A 15,148-nucleotide genomic window follows, 5' to 3' on the forward strand; every position below is an offset into this window, starting at 1 on the left:
CGGAGAGAATGTCTGCTGTACAACCCGTGGAGTGGTGCTGATCTCTAACCCCAGCACTTAGGAAGCTGAATGTTGGGATCAAATTGTTCCCTGCCCTAAGTTGCTCCACACTGTGTAGCACAGGGTGTTTGGGGGCTGCGTCTTTACCTGAAAGACTTAACCAGACACTTTTGACTCCACCATGGGCATAAATGCAGAATCGGGATGAGTCTGCACCTTAGGGATGCTTAACCTCACACACAGAGCACATATTAAGACTTAAACAGAAAACGTGACCCCCTGAGAACGTATGCAGGTAGACGGGACACAATCCATATCCGGAAAACCAGGCCCAAGAACTTACTGCAGACATCAGGTTATGGGATAGAATCTAGAAATGGTTCTAGAAATGTCTACAAAGGGTTAAAAGGCTGCGACAGAGTTCAAGACTTTTCAAGGAGGCCAGAGAAGCAGAAGCTGATAGGAAAGAAAAAAAGCAAAAACCACTTTATTTTGCATCTCTGTCAGCCTTCTCTAGCCATTCTGCAGCGCACACACATACACGGGTAGGTAGACAGGAATTGATGTTCTTATTGTTATGTGTAATGCGTGACCTGGGAGCTAATATTAGAAATAAAGACTGGAGTGGAAGAACCCGTGTGTCTCAACAGGCCACTGAGGAAATCAGTATGACTTGGCAAACCACTGCCAACCCGCATAGCCTGTTTATTACTTAATAAATTCTCTCATGGAGGAAAGGCACAAACATGTTAGTCTGTTCCTGACACAATGTCCTCAAGACCACGCAGCAGGGGAATCCTGCCTTACACAATGATGCGCTGTCTCTAACACCATACGGAAGGACGACAACTGGTGAGACGTAACTAAATGTGTAAGTTAGGACAGGTGGGAGAATGGAAGATTGGAGGAAATGAAAGGGGGGAGGGGAGGGAAGAGGGAGAGGAGAGAAGGGGGAGAGGAGGGGAGTGGAGTGGGGGGAGGAGGGGAGGAAGAAAGGAGAGGAGGCAGAGAGGAGAGGAGGTGGAGAGGAAAGGAAAGGGGAGGGGAGAGGAGAGGGAAGGGGAAAGGAGAGGGGAGAGGGAGAAGAGGGAGAGAAAAAGGGAGAGTGGAGGGGAGGGGAGAGGGGAGGGAGAGGAGAGGGGAGGGAGAGGAGAGGGGAGGGAGAGGAGAAGGGGAGAGAGGGAGAAGAGAGGGGGAAGAAGAGAGGAGAGAAGAGAGGGAAGAGGAGGGGGAGAGGAGAGGGAATCGGGGAGAGAAGAGGAGAGGAGAGGAGAGGAGAGGAGAGAGGTAAGAAGGGGGAGAGGAGAAAGGACCTGGAGATGCAGGGACCCCAGACTGGGACTGGACTAGGACTCTGCACCCCAAAGCACTCTCACCTCAAAGATTTCATTTGATCCTATGTTCAACAAAGCCCATCAGGCATTCTATCCCCTGCCCCATGTTAAAGACCTACAGTGCTCAGAACTGAGCTGGTGAAGTGATGTCCAAATATCACCACAGCAGAGCCGAGATGCTGACCCCAATCCTGGATTGTCCTGGCACAAAACCAGGGCCTCCTGAGCAAAGAAATAATTCAGGGACATCAGAAGGAAGATGCATGGGACAGAAGCTTCAAGAAGACAAAGGAGAAAATGATAAAATACAGAGTGAAACAAGAAGAAATGAAGAGGAGAGGACATAACCAGACATAAGGGGAAGGGTCCTGATGACTGAGACCTTGAGCAAGCAACTTTTGTGATGGTGCACGTCTTTAATCCCAGAGGGCAGAGGCAGGCAGATCTCTGTGAGTTCGAAACCAGTCTGGTCTACAGAATGAGTGCCAGGACACCCAGACTCACTCACCAAGACCCTGCTTCAAAACAGACTAATGACAACTTCTGTGAGCAACTTCTAGCTGACTGTAGAAATGGTGTGAAATCCCCGCCCCCCACCCCCAGCTGTCAGCCTCCCAGAGAGTAGGATATTCACTGGAGTCATGACATGAATAACAGAAGTAGAAAGGGCTGAAGACACATAAACGATGCCCTCATGAAGGAGAGCAGGGCCTTCTGCCGTGGAAGGACACTCTCAGAAACACATCTGTAAGAACCCCCTGCATCCTCGGCAGTTCTGAACCCCAAGGGGCACACGCTTATTCTATGAGAAAACAACTCTTTTGTCAGTTATTCCACTGTTGGATTTTGGCTGTTTGTCGACACACGGTTTCTCCATGTAGCCCTGGCTGTCCTGGAACCCACTCTGCAGACCAGGCTGGCTTGAAACTCACAGAGATCTCCCTGACAGCCTCCTGAGCACTGGGATTAAAAGCATGTGCCACCATGCCCAGGTTCGATTTGACTGATTTATTTATTTATATTTATATATATATATATATATATATATATATATATATATATGAGCGCTCTGCTGCGTGAACACCTATATGGCAGAAGAGGGCATCGAATCCCTTTATAGAGGGTTGTGAGCCTCGATGCGGATGCTGGGAACTGAACTCGGGACCTCTGGAAGAGCAAGCAATCAGTGTTCCTAACCACTGAACCATATCTCCAGCTCCAGACTTTGACTCTTTAGGTGGTGCTAAAAGCCTCTTCCAGATGAACTCTATTTGTAAACAGCATATCTCCTCACACACAATGGGGGTGTTCAAATCTTACCCATGAAATCAATAGAGTAGAAGTAAGCACCGATAAGTCGGGTTTATTTTTAAAAAAGGAAAGAAAGGAAACAAGGAAGGGAGGGAGGGAGGGAGAGAGGGAGGGAGGGAGGGAGAAAAAGGAGCAACAACAAAAATTTCCAGAGTGGCCTCAGGCCTAGTAGAGATTTCCTAGCTTGTAGATGTAGCCCGGTTGGTAGAGTGCTTGCCCAGGATGCATGAAGCTGTGGGCTTGATCCCCAGAAGCACATAAAAACAGCACAACAGTGGTGCAGACCTCTAACAGCCCCCAGAGGTGGAGATTGAAGAACAGAGGTTGAAGGTCATCCTGCGTGACGCAGCAAGTTAGCGGCCAATGGAGCTTCACAAGACTCTGACTTAAAAATACCAAGAAGGAGCTCCCTTTATGTATAAATAAATATTTGTAAAACCCAGGAAGAAGGGGTGGGGACGTATCCAACATTCTTAGACCACACACAACCTCCAGAAGTAAGATGACTCTGTCTGAAGATCCACGGGACCCTCAGAAAGCTGCACAGTAGTTTTCCACTCGCCGGGGCTACGATTTCCCACAGCGAGAATGGAAGTGGCGTGTTTCAGGGAGCAGGTGCTTGCCTGGAAGATGAGAAAACACTTAGGGGGATGGGAGGAGTGCAATCCAAGTTAGTAACCTGTGGGAAATCCACAGAGAAACCTGACATCTTATAAACCACTCAAAACAGTGAGAAAATGAACTGAATGGAGAACCTTGAGGGGTGGGGATAAAGCTGCTCTCAGAAGCCACAGGTTATTAATTCCAGGGCCAGAAGTGGGCCTATCTCCCTACAAGCTGCTAGTCAGGGAGAACCGTGACACCTCCCACCTCCCAAAAAGCCCATACCTTTAAGTCGCCATTAGCTGTCGATTAGAACTGGATAGTGAGACCCTGTCGCTGAAGATGCCAATCACCGTAGTTGTGGGACATAGAAAACAGTCAAGCTGCAACTGGCCTGGACGCTTCCTCCCTGCTGGCTAACCCTCGCAGTGTGGGAAGCTACTGAGGTATTCAGTTATAGGCCTCATGTGCAACAATACTAACTTGCCGGGAAAGACAGACCCACTGGTGCAGCTGTGGCAAACGTTGGTAGCCAAGGAGAGGGAAGCGCGGGAGGCTGAAGCTTCAGTATCTCACTGGGTCTCCCGAATTCACACAAAGTCAAGAAACAGTCCTTTGCTGTACACAGAAGCCATCCTAACAGGAGCAGAGCTGAAGGGTCAATGTTCAGGTCTGATACAAAAGGAGGCATCTCCTCGAGGGAGGGGCTGGAGTTAGGCAAGTGAACACCCAAAAGTGGCAACCTGACACGGAGCCCTCCTTCTGTGCACACCTGACTGCTGAGGCGGAACCTGCCTGGACAGTGGTCAGAGCTAAACGCGCTTCTTCCTCTGCCTGCTGTCCGCTACGCCTCATCTCCTGGGGACACAGGAATGTGCGTGATCCCAAGGCAACACTGCCATTAAGGAGCAATGCCATTCTAACACCAAGAAATATGATTTAAAAAAAAAAAGTCTGTGGGAGACAGAGGTAAAACTCTCCAGGAAAGAGGCAGTTAGCAGGGACATAAGCCAGCACAGCTAGACCAGCAATCGAACAATTTAAGGATCGGGTACAACCTTCCAATTCCGTTTCATTTTTAATAGCAAATGTTGCCCTTAGCTCATTCCGCTCCCAAAGACACTGTTTTTAAGCAGGTTATCTTCTTCTGGCCATTGAGAGCGGGCCATTGAGGAGCACAGTTTGGAAGGCACGAAATAAAACAAACAGACTCTGGCGTGATGAAATGAGCACAAGTTGTTAAGCAGAAAAAGCGAGCAATTTGTTTTGTTTTGTACGAAACTGCTTGCTTTTACAGCAGGAAGAAGGCCCCTAAGGGAGAGTTGCCTCTAATAATTGGATTTTCACAGATACACAAACTGAAATTGTTTCTTTGAGGAGTGTCAGAACACATGGAGATCTTGCGGCTATCCCGTGTAATTCCAGCCTCTAAGAGAGCGGGAGGCAGGAAGCTTCCCTAAGCAAGAGGCTTCTCGAGGTGCTGTCTGGGTCATTATTACACAGGTTTTGCACTCAGTGTAGACCATTCCCTCTGTGCTTGGCACAAAGCTCCCAAGCACTAAAGAATGACCTTAGAGACCAGTCCAACCGCTTCATCTCAGAAAAGAGAAGAAGATGACTTAGAAAAGAACAAGCAGGCCTGAGTCGCCCTCCCTCCCTCCCTCCCTCCCTCCCTCCCTCCCTCCCTCCCTCCCTCCCTCCCTCCCTCCCTCTCAGCATCACTGATGTTTTAGGACCAGATGCACCTTTGCTATGGTGTCTGCCTTCCACATTGGAGAACACTTAGCATCAACTCTGGTCAGTAATAATCTCTCCTATCCCAATGTAACAAAAATAAATGTCTCCAAACACAGCCAAATGTCCTCCGAAAGGGCAGAGCGTTCCCAGTTAAGGACCACTAGGTTTGACTGGTAAAACTGACAATCAAATCCCTCTGACGCCTGCCCTGGTGGTGTTTCCATAGCTCACGAATACCTGTTGTTCATAAGTAATCGGTTTGGACATTACTAGGGAGACATGTTTAACACACTGGCCAACACTAATGCTGTTACCAACTGATCTTAGGAACACGCTCTAAAAAGATCCAGTCCTTCAACGTCCAACTAAATACACTGGTCTGGTGTACCTCATGTGACTGGAAATGCTGTAGACCCGGAGGAGCTAAGATTAATAGACTCTCTAAGATGTTAAGTGTCAACTTGGGATGAGAGGAGATAAGAGATATCACATCCAGAGTTACTTCAAAGAGGAATCACCACACAAATGACAAACTCCTCCCATCTTACATAAATCCAACACATATTATGACCTAAATATAGAATTATCTTGAAAAGAAAAAGACAAGAAGGTACTTCCTCTATCAAACTGTTTAATGATCTGACTCTAGGGATTACTTAGATCAGTGACGTAAAACAGTGGCTTCAGGGCCAGCAACGAAGAAGGCAGGTTCAGGCCTGCAGAGCACATCCGCTCCTAAGGCCAGCGCCAGCCCCATAGCATGGGTCCAGGAACTACAGCGTTTGGCTGTTACCTGTTTCTCTTCTTCCGGTGTTCTCTGTTAGAATTTTCTGACTCACTACCACTGCTCGTGTTACAGCGTGAGCGTGACCTGAAGACAAAGCAAAAAAGAAACAAAAACATTTATGACAGACTATAGGCAGGTTCATCAGGAACTCTACAAGTAATGTGGTAGAAAAGTCATGTATGCAAACTCAAAGACGCATCTTAAGTGAAGTGTTTCTGGATTCGGTCAAACATCTGAGCTACGGCTGCAACTCGGAGAAAGAGCGGGACAGGACGAAGAGGAAATTGGACATGAGAGGGATTCCCAGAAAGGACTCAGAAGATTCATTATGCCAAACAAAACCAGCTTGGCAAAGCTAAAACAAACATGGAGGGTAAATCAGGGATTCCTCGCCTTCTCCAGCCCCTCACAGGGGCAGGCAGACTTATTACCACTACTCTGAATTTGTACTGATCATGTGACAGTTTTTACCAACAGAAAGAGGTGAGGGAGATAGCCTGCGGGTTCCAAAACTAGCCCAGAAGGCAATTTGCGTTCTGCTTCCTTCTACCACCCTCTAAAGAAGCCTGTGCCTCCAAACACCCTGCCGACATACACGAGAGAGGCAGGCCCTTTGGACAACCCGGCGGCGGCAACCATCTGACCTCTGCCTTCGAGATCCACTTGGACACACACAATGTTTGTTGTCACTTTAAGCCACGTGGTGGAGTGGTTTAGAATGGGGCAGGGCACAGCTTGAGACAGCTCCTCAGAGGCACAAAAGGAACAGGAAATAAGGGGAAGTAGCAAGGGACGGAACAGAGGGAAAGACTGAGACCCGGCTGCCACTGGCGCTAGAACCCAAAGACTTGCGAGACACGCAGAGGGAGAAATCCCCGCGAACACCCTCATCCTTTCTCCCCTCTGGTTCCTCCCTTTGCTTCCTTACCTCCTCCGTTGCTTTAGATCCGAGTCTTCCCCACTGTGGTGAGCCTTCCTGAGGAAGACAAAAGAAGACGTTACAGAAGGCAGCTCGATCGACAGCTAAGAAAGCACACAGAGCCTCACATCCGTGAATTCAGACGCCTTCTGGACTGGTTCACTTGTCACAGTTATGTCCACACACCACCGCTGGCTCCAAGCATCCTGTCATCTACAGTGAGGCTGTAACCTATGCGTAACAGCCATGTTGAATAAGCTACACTCGTCCAACAACAGGGTTACCCTGTGGCTTCTGGGTCTGTAACCCTCTAAGCCAACTTTTAGTGGTTCCAGCTCTCACTTGGATGTACTTCCCAACGCCCTGGCCTGGAATTCCTTATCTCTTATAATAGCCTCACCCACAACTCACTACCCTACACCTTCATTAAGCTTTGACCTTTATTATCTCTAACCACCTCCAAAGCTTTGACCTTTATTATCTCATCACCCCCTACTTCCTGTTTACCTCTGAGCACTTCTAATAGGACATCTTGTTAAAAACACACAGGTACTGGAACCAGACCATGTAACACTCATTACATGAATCGGAATCCTGTCTTTCCCCTGGAAGAGCTTTGGGACCCGTTTCTCCTTTTAGTGGCTTTATTATATATGCATGGGTGTTTTGTCTGCATGTATGCCTACATACCATGCATGTGCCTGGTGCCCTCCAAGGGCAGAAGAATCCGCTGGAACTGGAGTTACAGACGACCGTGAGCTTCTATTTGGGAATTAGGAATCAAAGCTGGCTCCCACAAGAACAACCAGAGTTCCGAACCCCTGAGCCATCCCTCTAGCCCAAAGTGCCTCAGTGCTAACAGGACCTCCATAAACAGTTATGAGGTGGAAGAGAATGGGGCTAGAGAGATGGTGCAGCAGCTGAGAGCAGGCACTGTTCCTGAAGAGGACCCGAGTTCAGTTGTCAGGTAACTCCCAGTGACCTGTAACCCCAGCTCCCGGGAGTGAGTACTGCAGGCCCCTGCACACACACACACACACACACACACACACACACACACACACACACACAATTTAAAAACAAGAGAAATGACTCTTTAAGGCACAGGGCATAGAGGAGACGTGCATGACTGCAAACTGTCACCATCCCTGCTTACTCTCCTGTCCTCACCCTGCGCATCTGACCCCATGACCTCTGCCTATGGCATCCCCTCAGCTTGGGTGTCCATTCAGTGACCCACGTGACAGTGCTCAGACCTTCCCCGGCTCTGCCTTTTATCCAGGTTTTCTGGGTCAGCCGCTAGCTGGGCACCAGCGGCAGAAGGAACTGAGCAAGCGAATGTTCCTTACACTGACAAACTGTTTTCCTGATGATGCTTCAGTCATTCGACAGACTGACCCTTTTCTGACCTAAGTACTGCTCCTGAAGCATGCTGTCAACATCTTCCTTTGGCTAAGGTGCCTCTGCCTTAGCGTCTCTCTGCTTTCTCCTCCCAAAGGCAAAGGCAGCATCAGATAAGATTCTTCCATCTTCCCTCTACCTGAAACAAAAACTTACCAATATGTCCCTGCTACTTACGGAACTGTGCTGACAACAAAGGCTAGCTCCCCAACCCAACCCCACCCCACCCCACCCCACCCCTTGTGCTATATGAGTCCCAAGCCACTGTCTTCACAACCATCTTCCTTAACTACCACTTACCTCTCACACAGATTCAACTTCCAGGTCAAACCCCACTCCCCCCCTTTTTTTAGCTTTTGATGTAATCAACATAAACCTTCTCTTATCATTGCGTGTTTGTTTATTAGTGCTTGTGCGTGAGAGGTCAGAGGACAGCTTGAAGGAGTTGGTTCTCCCCTTCCACTATCTGGGTCCCAGGATTGAACTCGGATCTTCAGACTTGGCAGCACGTACCTTTACCAGTTGAGCCATCACAGCAGCCCTCAGTGTAAACTTTGACTCTATGCGACTTCTCTTCTTCCACCTGTCTCTCCTCTCTTTCAAAGCCAAACTTCCCCAGAGACATCTAAAGCCTCGGCCCCATCTCCTTCCCACGCGCACATCATCCTCCCACACACTCTCAGAGGAGAGGTCAGGGCCCTGCCACCACCACCTGTCCCTTTGTCCTCCCGCTGCCTCTAACACGCTTAAGCTGCGTAAGACACACAGATACACGATCCCCACCTTATACTAATTTGGTGGTGGTTAAGCATGCACAGGAGCAGAACCACGCGTGCATCCCGACCTTCGCTGTAGAAGGCAGCAGGTTCACCGTGTGTGCTTTGAAAGAGGCTCACAGATCACACAGCAGCATCATGATAGACAACAGAACGCATGGGCTTTAAGTGTGGTTCCACTTTCCACAGTGGTACCATTTAACACTTACTGTGGCTGCTTTGCAATGCACATCATACAGTTAGCATCGTATCTGTAGTTCTTAAGTTAGCCATTTTAAATACAGAAAGCAAGTGACCATAAGTATTTTATAAAAGTATTCTCTAAAACTGTTTCAGAGAAGCACTTTAGGCTCCCTAACGCGTTATTTGGAAAAAAAGAACAAGCTTCCAGTCACACCGCAATCAGAACTGTGTTGGGCCCACCTTCGCCTCATTGGCTGCGAGGAGTCATTGTCGCTGCCACAGGAGAGGTTGCGCTGCCGGGTACAGGGAAACTTTGGTGACTTAGTGCGGTCACTGGGGGAGTTGTAGAGTCCACTGGAGTGAGAGAGAAGTTCATGTACCAGGTTGGAAGTTTTCACAAGTGTGGGGTGTTACCATTAATGTCATTCGGAACTCAATTCAGCTATAACCTTACTGTAGAGCGGTGGTTCTCAGCCTTCCTAATGCTGCAACCGTTCCTGATGTGGTGACCCCCACCCCCTGCCATAAGAGCGTTCCATTGCTACTTCATAACACTAATTTTGCTACTGTCACGAACTATAATGTAAATATCTGAAGGTGCGGGACATCTGATATGTGATCCCCAAAGGAGTCACAACCCACAGGTTGAAAACCACTGCTCTAAATGATTACAATGGCCTTGTAGGTGATGCACACTGGCTTCCTTTCTGTTGCTCTAAAAGGCTTCACAGTAGGAAACAGGCTACTGACTCGCACTTCAGCATTTCAGTCACAGAGCAGTCCATTTCCTGACTGACCAAGCTATGACACATCCCTCTGCTGATTTCTGTCCAAAGGCAGAGCCTCCTCACCTCTGGGGTCCGTTTTCTTCCCATGGTGCATGAGATTTGCTTCTTTGGGGGTCAGGACTGTTTTCATTCTTTGCTTTCTTAAAACTTCAATAATAAAGAATAGAAAATAAGTTGACCAAAAAGTTACGTTAATTCACAGATTTACTCAGAAGACAAAACCGCATTGGCGTATATGTACACAGACTTCCGTGTTTATAGCTGTGACTCCTTCCGAAAAGAACCCAAAATGACAGATTAATAAATGTGTCTCTCCTGTAAGCACTTTAGTGTCTCCTCCCTGACTCTAGTTTTATGGGAAGAAAAGCCAAGCTGACCAATTATTAAGAAACTCTCTAAAGACTCCACTGTAGTAAGGAGGAGATGGGGGAGGGGAGTTCATTTTGTTGAGTCAAAAAGAAAGATCTGTGGAAAGGTCTTACACAAAACCACTACTTGGTACATTAATTTAAAAGCATAACTTAAGTCAGGGTATGTGGCAAAGGCATTTAACCCAAGTACTTGGAAGGCACAGAGAGGCAAATGGATCTCTAAGGTTAGGACCAGGATGGTCTATATATGGAGTACTTGTATATTATATGCTGTATCTAAATGTATAGGATGTTGTGTTATATATGTGTGTAGTTACACATATATACATGTATATATATGCACATTTTAAAGGAGTTTAAATGGAGTATTCTGTATAAATGACAGTACTTTCTCCAGAAGCCATAAGTTACTAGATAAAAATCTCAATGTCTGGCGTGGGATACCTTCCTACAAGTTTTTTTTTTCCCCCTGGAGCTGAGGACCGAACCCAGGGCCTTGTGCTTGCTAGGCAAGCACTCTACCACTGAGCTAAATCCCCAACCCAAGTTTTTTTCATAATAAAAATACTTTTTATTTAATAATTAAGTTGTTCGTTACAATGAATTTGATAGCAGAACTAAAGCCATGGGATGAAGGGGAGCCTGTCACTGAGGAGGTAGCCTTGTCATTGGCCTGCTGCATGCAAGCAGTTCCTGTTTAAACCCCTTCATGTTGTACCTTCAGGAGTTTTTCCTCTGCTTGGACCATCTTCGCATGCAGCGTTACATTTTAGTTCCACTGGGCAGTTTCGCTTCATTTCAGAGACTGCACAGCTACCCACCATCCCAGTCCTCGGTACATGCTGTGTGATTATCTCTATCTGGGTTCCTTCATTTCTACCATCTGCTTCCCTTCCTATGAGTTCAGTCAGAGAGGCCGCAGAGGCTCCCAGAACATCAGCTGCCATTGCTCTTGCTTGCCGCCATAACTAGACGGTAATGGGAAGTAACACAACTGGGTTGCAGTATATACAGAAACCAAGCTAGAATGATCTGGAAACCTTCTTCCTCCTGACCAGCTTTCATAGTGTCTGTGTAGGCCACTGGGTTGGAAAGCCAGCGGGAGACTTACCCAGGAGAGGTTTGAGCTCTGTGATACTGGCCTGCCGGGCAACATGTGCCCACAAGTGGAACACTGGAATACTGATGGGGCTCACCAACTGCTCTCGGATTGAACTGGAGTCTTGCTCCACAAGAGAGAATACTTGCCTAATGGTGGGCGTGGGAAGGAGGAGAGGGGAGAGAGTCCTTCCCAGGAAGAGAAGCAATAGCTGCCACCAGGTAGAGAAAGGCAGCAAGCTGAAAGGGAGGAGAAGCTGCGTGTAGTGGTTTGAACGAAACTGGCCTGTATAGGCTCCTGTGTTTAGATACTTGGCCCGTAGTTGGTAGAGCAGTTTGGAGAGGTGTGTTACCGATGCACTGAGACTTCAAAAGCCCAGGCTCTTCCCAGCTAGCTCTCTCTGCGTCGAGCTTACAGACCAGAAGCAAGCTCCCACCTATTGCCCCAGTGCCGTACCTGCTTGCCTGCTTTCTATCAGGATGATGGCCACAGATTTAATCCACTGGAACTCCAAACCCCAAACTAAATGTCTTCTTTTATAAGTTCCCTTGGTCAAAGTGTTTTGTCACAACAATACAAAGGTTAACTAAGACACAGGGCACCCATTCACATGAGGCTAGGCAGACTTTACAGCAGTAGCCAGACTCCCTGGCTCCAAGTTTGGCTCTGAAGGACTGAAAGTTAACTCTGGGGAGGATCAGGCTACCCTATCTGACCTCTGTCTAGCTTCCGGATATCTTGGCTCCATCCTTCCGGATCAGAATGACTTCTGAGTACCATTTCCTGACCCAGTATCATCTTTCTGCCCTAAGAATGTAAATATAACTGAGTAGTTACTCAAGCCCAACAAATTGTCCAGGCACACCTAGGGAAACAGAAGAGACCAGCGGAAGGACACAGGGGTCACTTCTCCCTTCCTCTGGAGTCTTAGCTTGCAGAGAAAAAGAGTTACTTAGTTGCTAATCCACGTTTAATCCTGGTCCTTAGAGGGATCTGGGTGTTGTTACAGAATAGGGCCCTAGCAGAATTCTTAGCAATTGCAACATGGGGAGAAACCAGAGAAAGTGACAAGGGTGTTGTGAACACAAAAGTAACAAACATCTGTTGGGACACTCTATCCGCACAGGAATAACCATACACCTGCACAAGGTACATCCGACCAGGGCACACGCATCAAAGGTTTAGTAGATAGTAGGCATGTTTTACATAGGTTCAATATATTGCTCAATAATTTAAAACCAAAATCTCAAAGCTCAAGCTTTCAAAGTAAATACTTCCCTTTTGAACTGAGAAAGAAGAAGAAGGCCGGTGAAGATCTAGTACAGTAGCACAAAGTGTATGTGTTTACTAAGTTAGGAAGGAAAACTGAGGAGGGGAGAGGGAGGCAGGGAAGACGAGAGATGAAACGACCACAAGCAGCCGACTGTTAAAGAGTGACAAAATCCCAGGTGACACAGTAACTGTGTTCCCTTCCTGAACTCCTTCTCATCTGCAGCACAGTGGGTTGCAAAGGGGACTGGTTTATCTCCATGAGGCTTGGAGGTTTGAATTTCACAGAAGATCGCTGTTCTTATGTCGGCTATATCATGAGCAAGCCCTGAACCTGCAGCCGTAGTTACCTCCACCCAGCAGTGCAAGTCCAACTAGGGAAACAGTGAAGGAAGACACGTTCAAAGGTGAGGAATGTGTCCTTCCAAAAGGTCGATTTGTAAGGAGAATGTCCCAGAACTGAAGAAAAGGAGACAGGCCCAAAAAAGTGTAAGGGGAAACTTCGCAGCTCTGGAATCTTCGTATTTTTGTAATTTTCTTACTGGAATTGGGCTTCATGCCTCAGAGTCACTGAGAGCAGTTGAATGAAGGCGCCATTGTCAACTAACAGAGAATGGAGTGGAGGATAGGCTAAGGCATCCCTGCATAGCACACAGCTCTGACTGTTGGGATCGCCTCTCCATGATGCAAGTAGGGTAGCCGCTACAGGCAAAGTGAGCCCCTCAAAGCTGCTCATTGTGTGCTGATAACTCTCCTCCATGGATGTAATTGGAGACCGGAAAAATTTTCTCTAAAACTCCCTTAACAGAGAACAAAGCAGATCTTTCAGGAACCAATTCATATAGGATATTAAGAGGAGGTTTTTTCCAGTGGGAATGGCCCTGGGAAACTAATGCCCAGGAACATGGCGGGTCTTCATACATATGCAACCTCTGAATGCTGAGGCCCTGGGGTCTCTAAAGCTGCTGACCTCATCCCAGTGCTCAGGGCACCACTGTGAGGAATACTGTCTCTTAAAATTGAAGTTTAGTCCATTGCACTACGATTTTAAAGACCACATGGAATTTTCAGTGTGCTGATACACGCTGCAGACCGGGCACGCATACGGTCTGTGACTTCCTCCATGAGAGACAGGTTCCAGTGACTGACTTTTGCTGACGTAATACATTTTTTGGCTTAGACACTGTCTACTAGAGTCCCTGGGTGGGTTAAAAGTGCTAATCAGTTAATTACCAAAGTGAATCGATTCTTAGCCTTGCTAACCTTTCATAGATCACATACCGCACACACTGACCTTTTCACTGGTGAGGGCGCAATGATCTTGGTGGTTCCTTCATTCTCCCCGTTTTCCAAGTTTGCAGTCATCCGATTGATGCTGTTGGATCCTAGTAACAAAGGGAGAGGAAAGATGGATGACCGGAGACTGTGGGGAGGGAAACATAAAGGCCCTCAATGACTATCTGTAGATGCAAGTTTATGGCTGGTCCGGTGGTTCAGTCAGGAAAGTGGGTGGCATGCAAGCACGGGGACCAGACTTGGTTCCCAGAGCTCATCTCAAACATGATGAAAGGTGTTTGTGGTCCCAATGCTGGAGAGGTAGACACAGGCAGGCCCTATCCTAATTGAAAAGCTCCAAGTTCCTGGTCTCCACAAATGCATCCATAGTCTAACACACAGGCATACTCTCACACAAAAAGAAAGAAAGAAAATGCGATGTGGGGTCATTTGTGGCACATTTTATTGATAGATTATGACTCCAGATAAATGATTGACCACTCAAGAGACCTGAGATATTACTATTTGATACATACAGTGCTGCCCCAGGAGTCTAAGCTATGACCTTTGAAGAATATTAATAAGTTCTCATATCATTGACTTTAAAAATAAACAGACTCTGAAAAACAAGATTCTGGAATATTCACTACCATATTGGAACATAACACATTTCCAGTTCTTTGGGACCGTGCTGTAAAGTGGTTCCGCCTGTCACGACTGGTCCCACTTAAAATCACAGTGAAACTCCCCCAAATTGAAACCTGTGAGAGCATTCCATCTCAAAGTGCAGACGGCAAGAAGGGACACGAGCACGTGTCATGTGTCTTCATATGCCAAAGAAAGTTTTCAAATATATCTTTTACAAAACATGCCTCGGAATCTAAAGCTAAATTTTTAAGTTTATCCCACCACTGATTTGCATGCAGGCTGGATGGGCCAGCAGAGGGAGCCCACAGCAGACACTTTGCAGGGATTCTGGTTATGAAGTCTGGGTTCTTATCTGAAGGCAGAGACTGGGAAGGACTTGTGTGGCCCTGGTGGTGACTTTTCTCCAGCACGCACCTCTCTAGGAGGAGAAGGTTTAGATGGGATGGTCAGCCAGCCAATGAGTGGCAGGCGGAAATATCTTCTCTAGGGCTGTTCCTTACGGGCATCTTCAGAGACAGAGACCAAGCCAGTGCCTACTCAACACTAAGCGAGAGGTAGGTGAGTCACAGAAGTAGCTGACGAAGCTAACAAAATAGCCCGGTAAAGTAGACACCAATAACACTTCATTTTAATATACAGATACGAGT

At 47.3% G+C, this 15,148-nt stretch overlaps 1 protein-coding gene across 6 annotated transcripts in view; it reads right to left on the minus strand.

Moving 5' to 3' along the window:
- The window catches only part of Epb41l4a (erythrocyte membrane protein band 4.1 like 4A), a 210,830-nt gene that overhangs the window by 21,453 nt on the left and 174,229 nt on the right, over window positions 1-15,148 (minus strand). For all 6 annotated transcript variants that reach the window (XM_063277376.1, XM_006254584.5, XM_006254583.5 and 3 more), the window contains 5 exons: window positions 13,873-13,963; window positions 9,903-9,986; window positions 9,292-9,405; window positions 6,701-6,748; window positions 5,779-5,856 (listed from right to left, as the gene is read on the minus strand). In XM_063277376.1, coding sequence (XP_063133446.1) covers window positions 5,779-5,856; window positions 6,701-6,748; window positions 9,292-9,405; window positions 9,903-9,986; window positions 13,873-13,963 — 415 coding nt within the window. The remainder of the gene's footprint in view (window positions 1-5,778; window positions 5,857-6,700; window positions 6,749-9,291; window positions 9,406-9,902; window positions 9,987-13,872; window positions 13,964-15,148) is intronic.

This window comes from Rattus norvegicus, chromosome 18 (assembly GCF_036323735.1).
Source record: "Rattus norvegicus strain BN/NHsdMcwi chromosome 18, GRCr8, whole genome shotgun sequence".
Taxonomy (NCBI): Eukaryota; Metazoa; Chordata; class Mammalia; order Rodentia; family Muridae; genus Rattus; species Rattus norvegicus.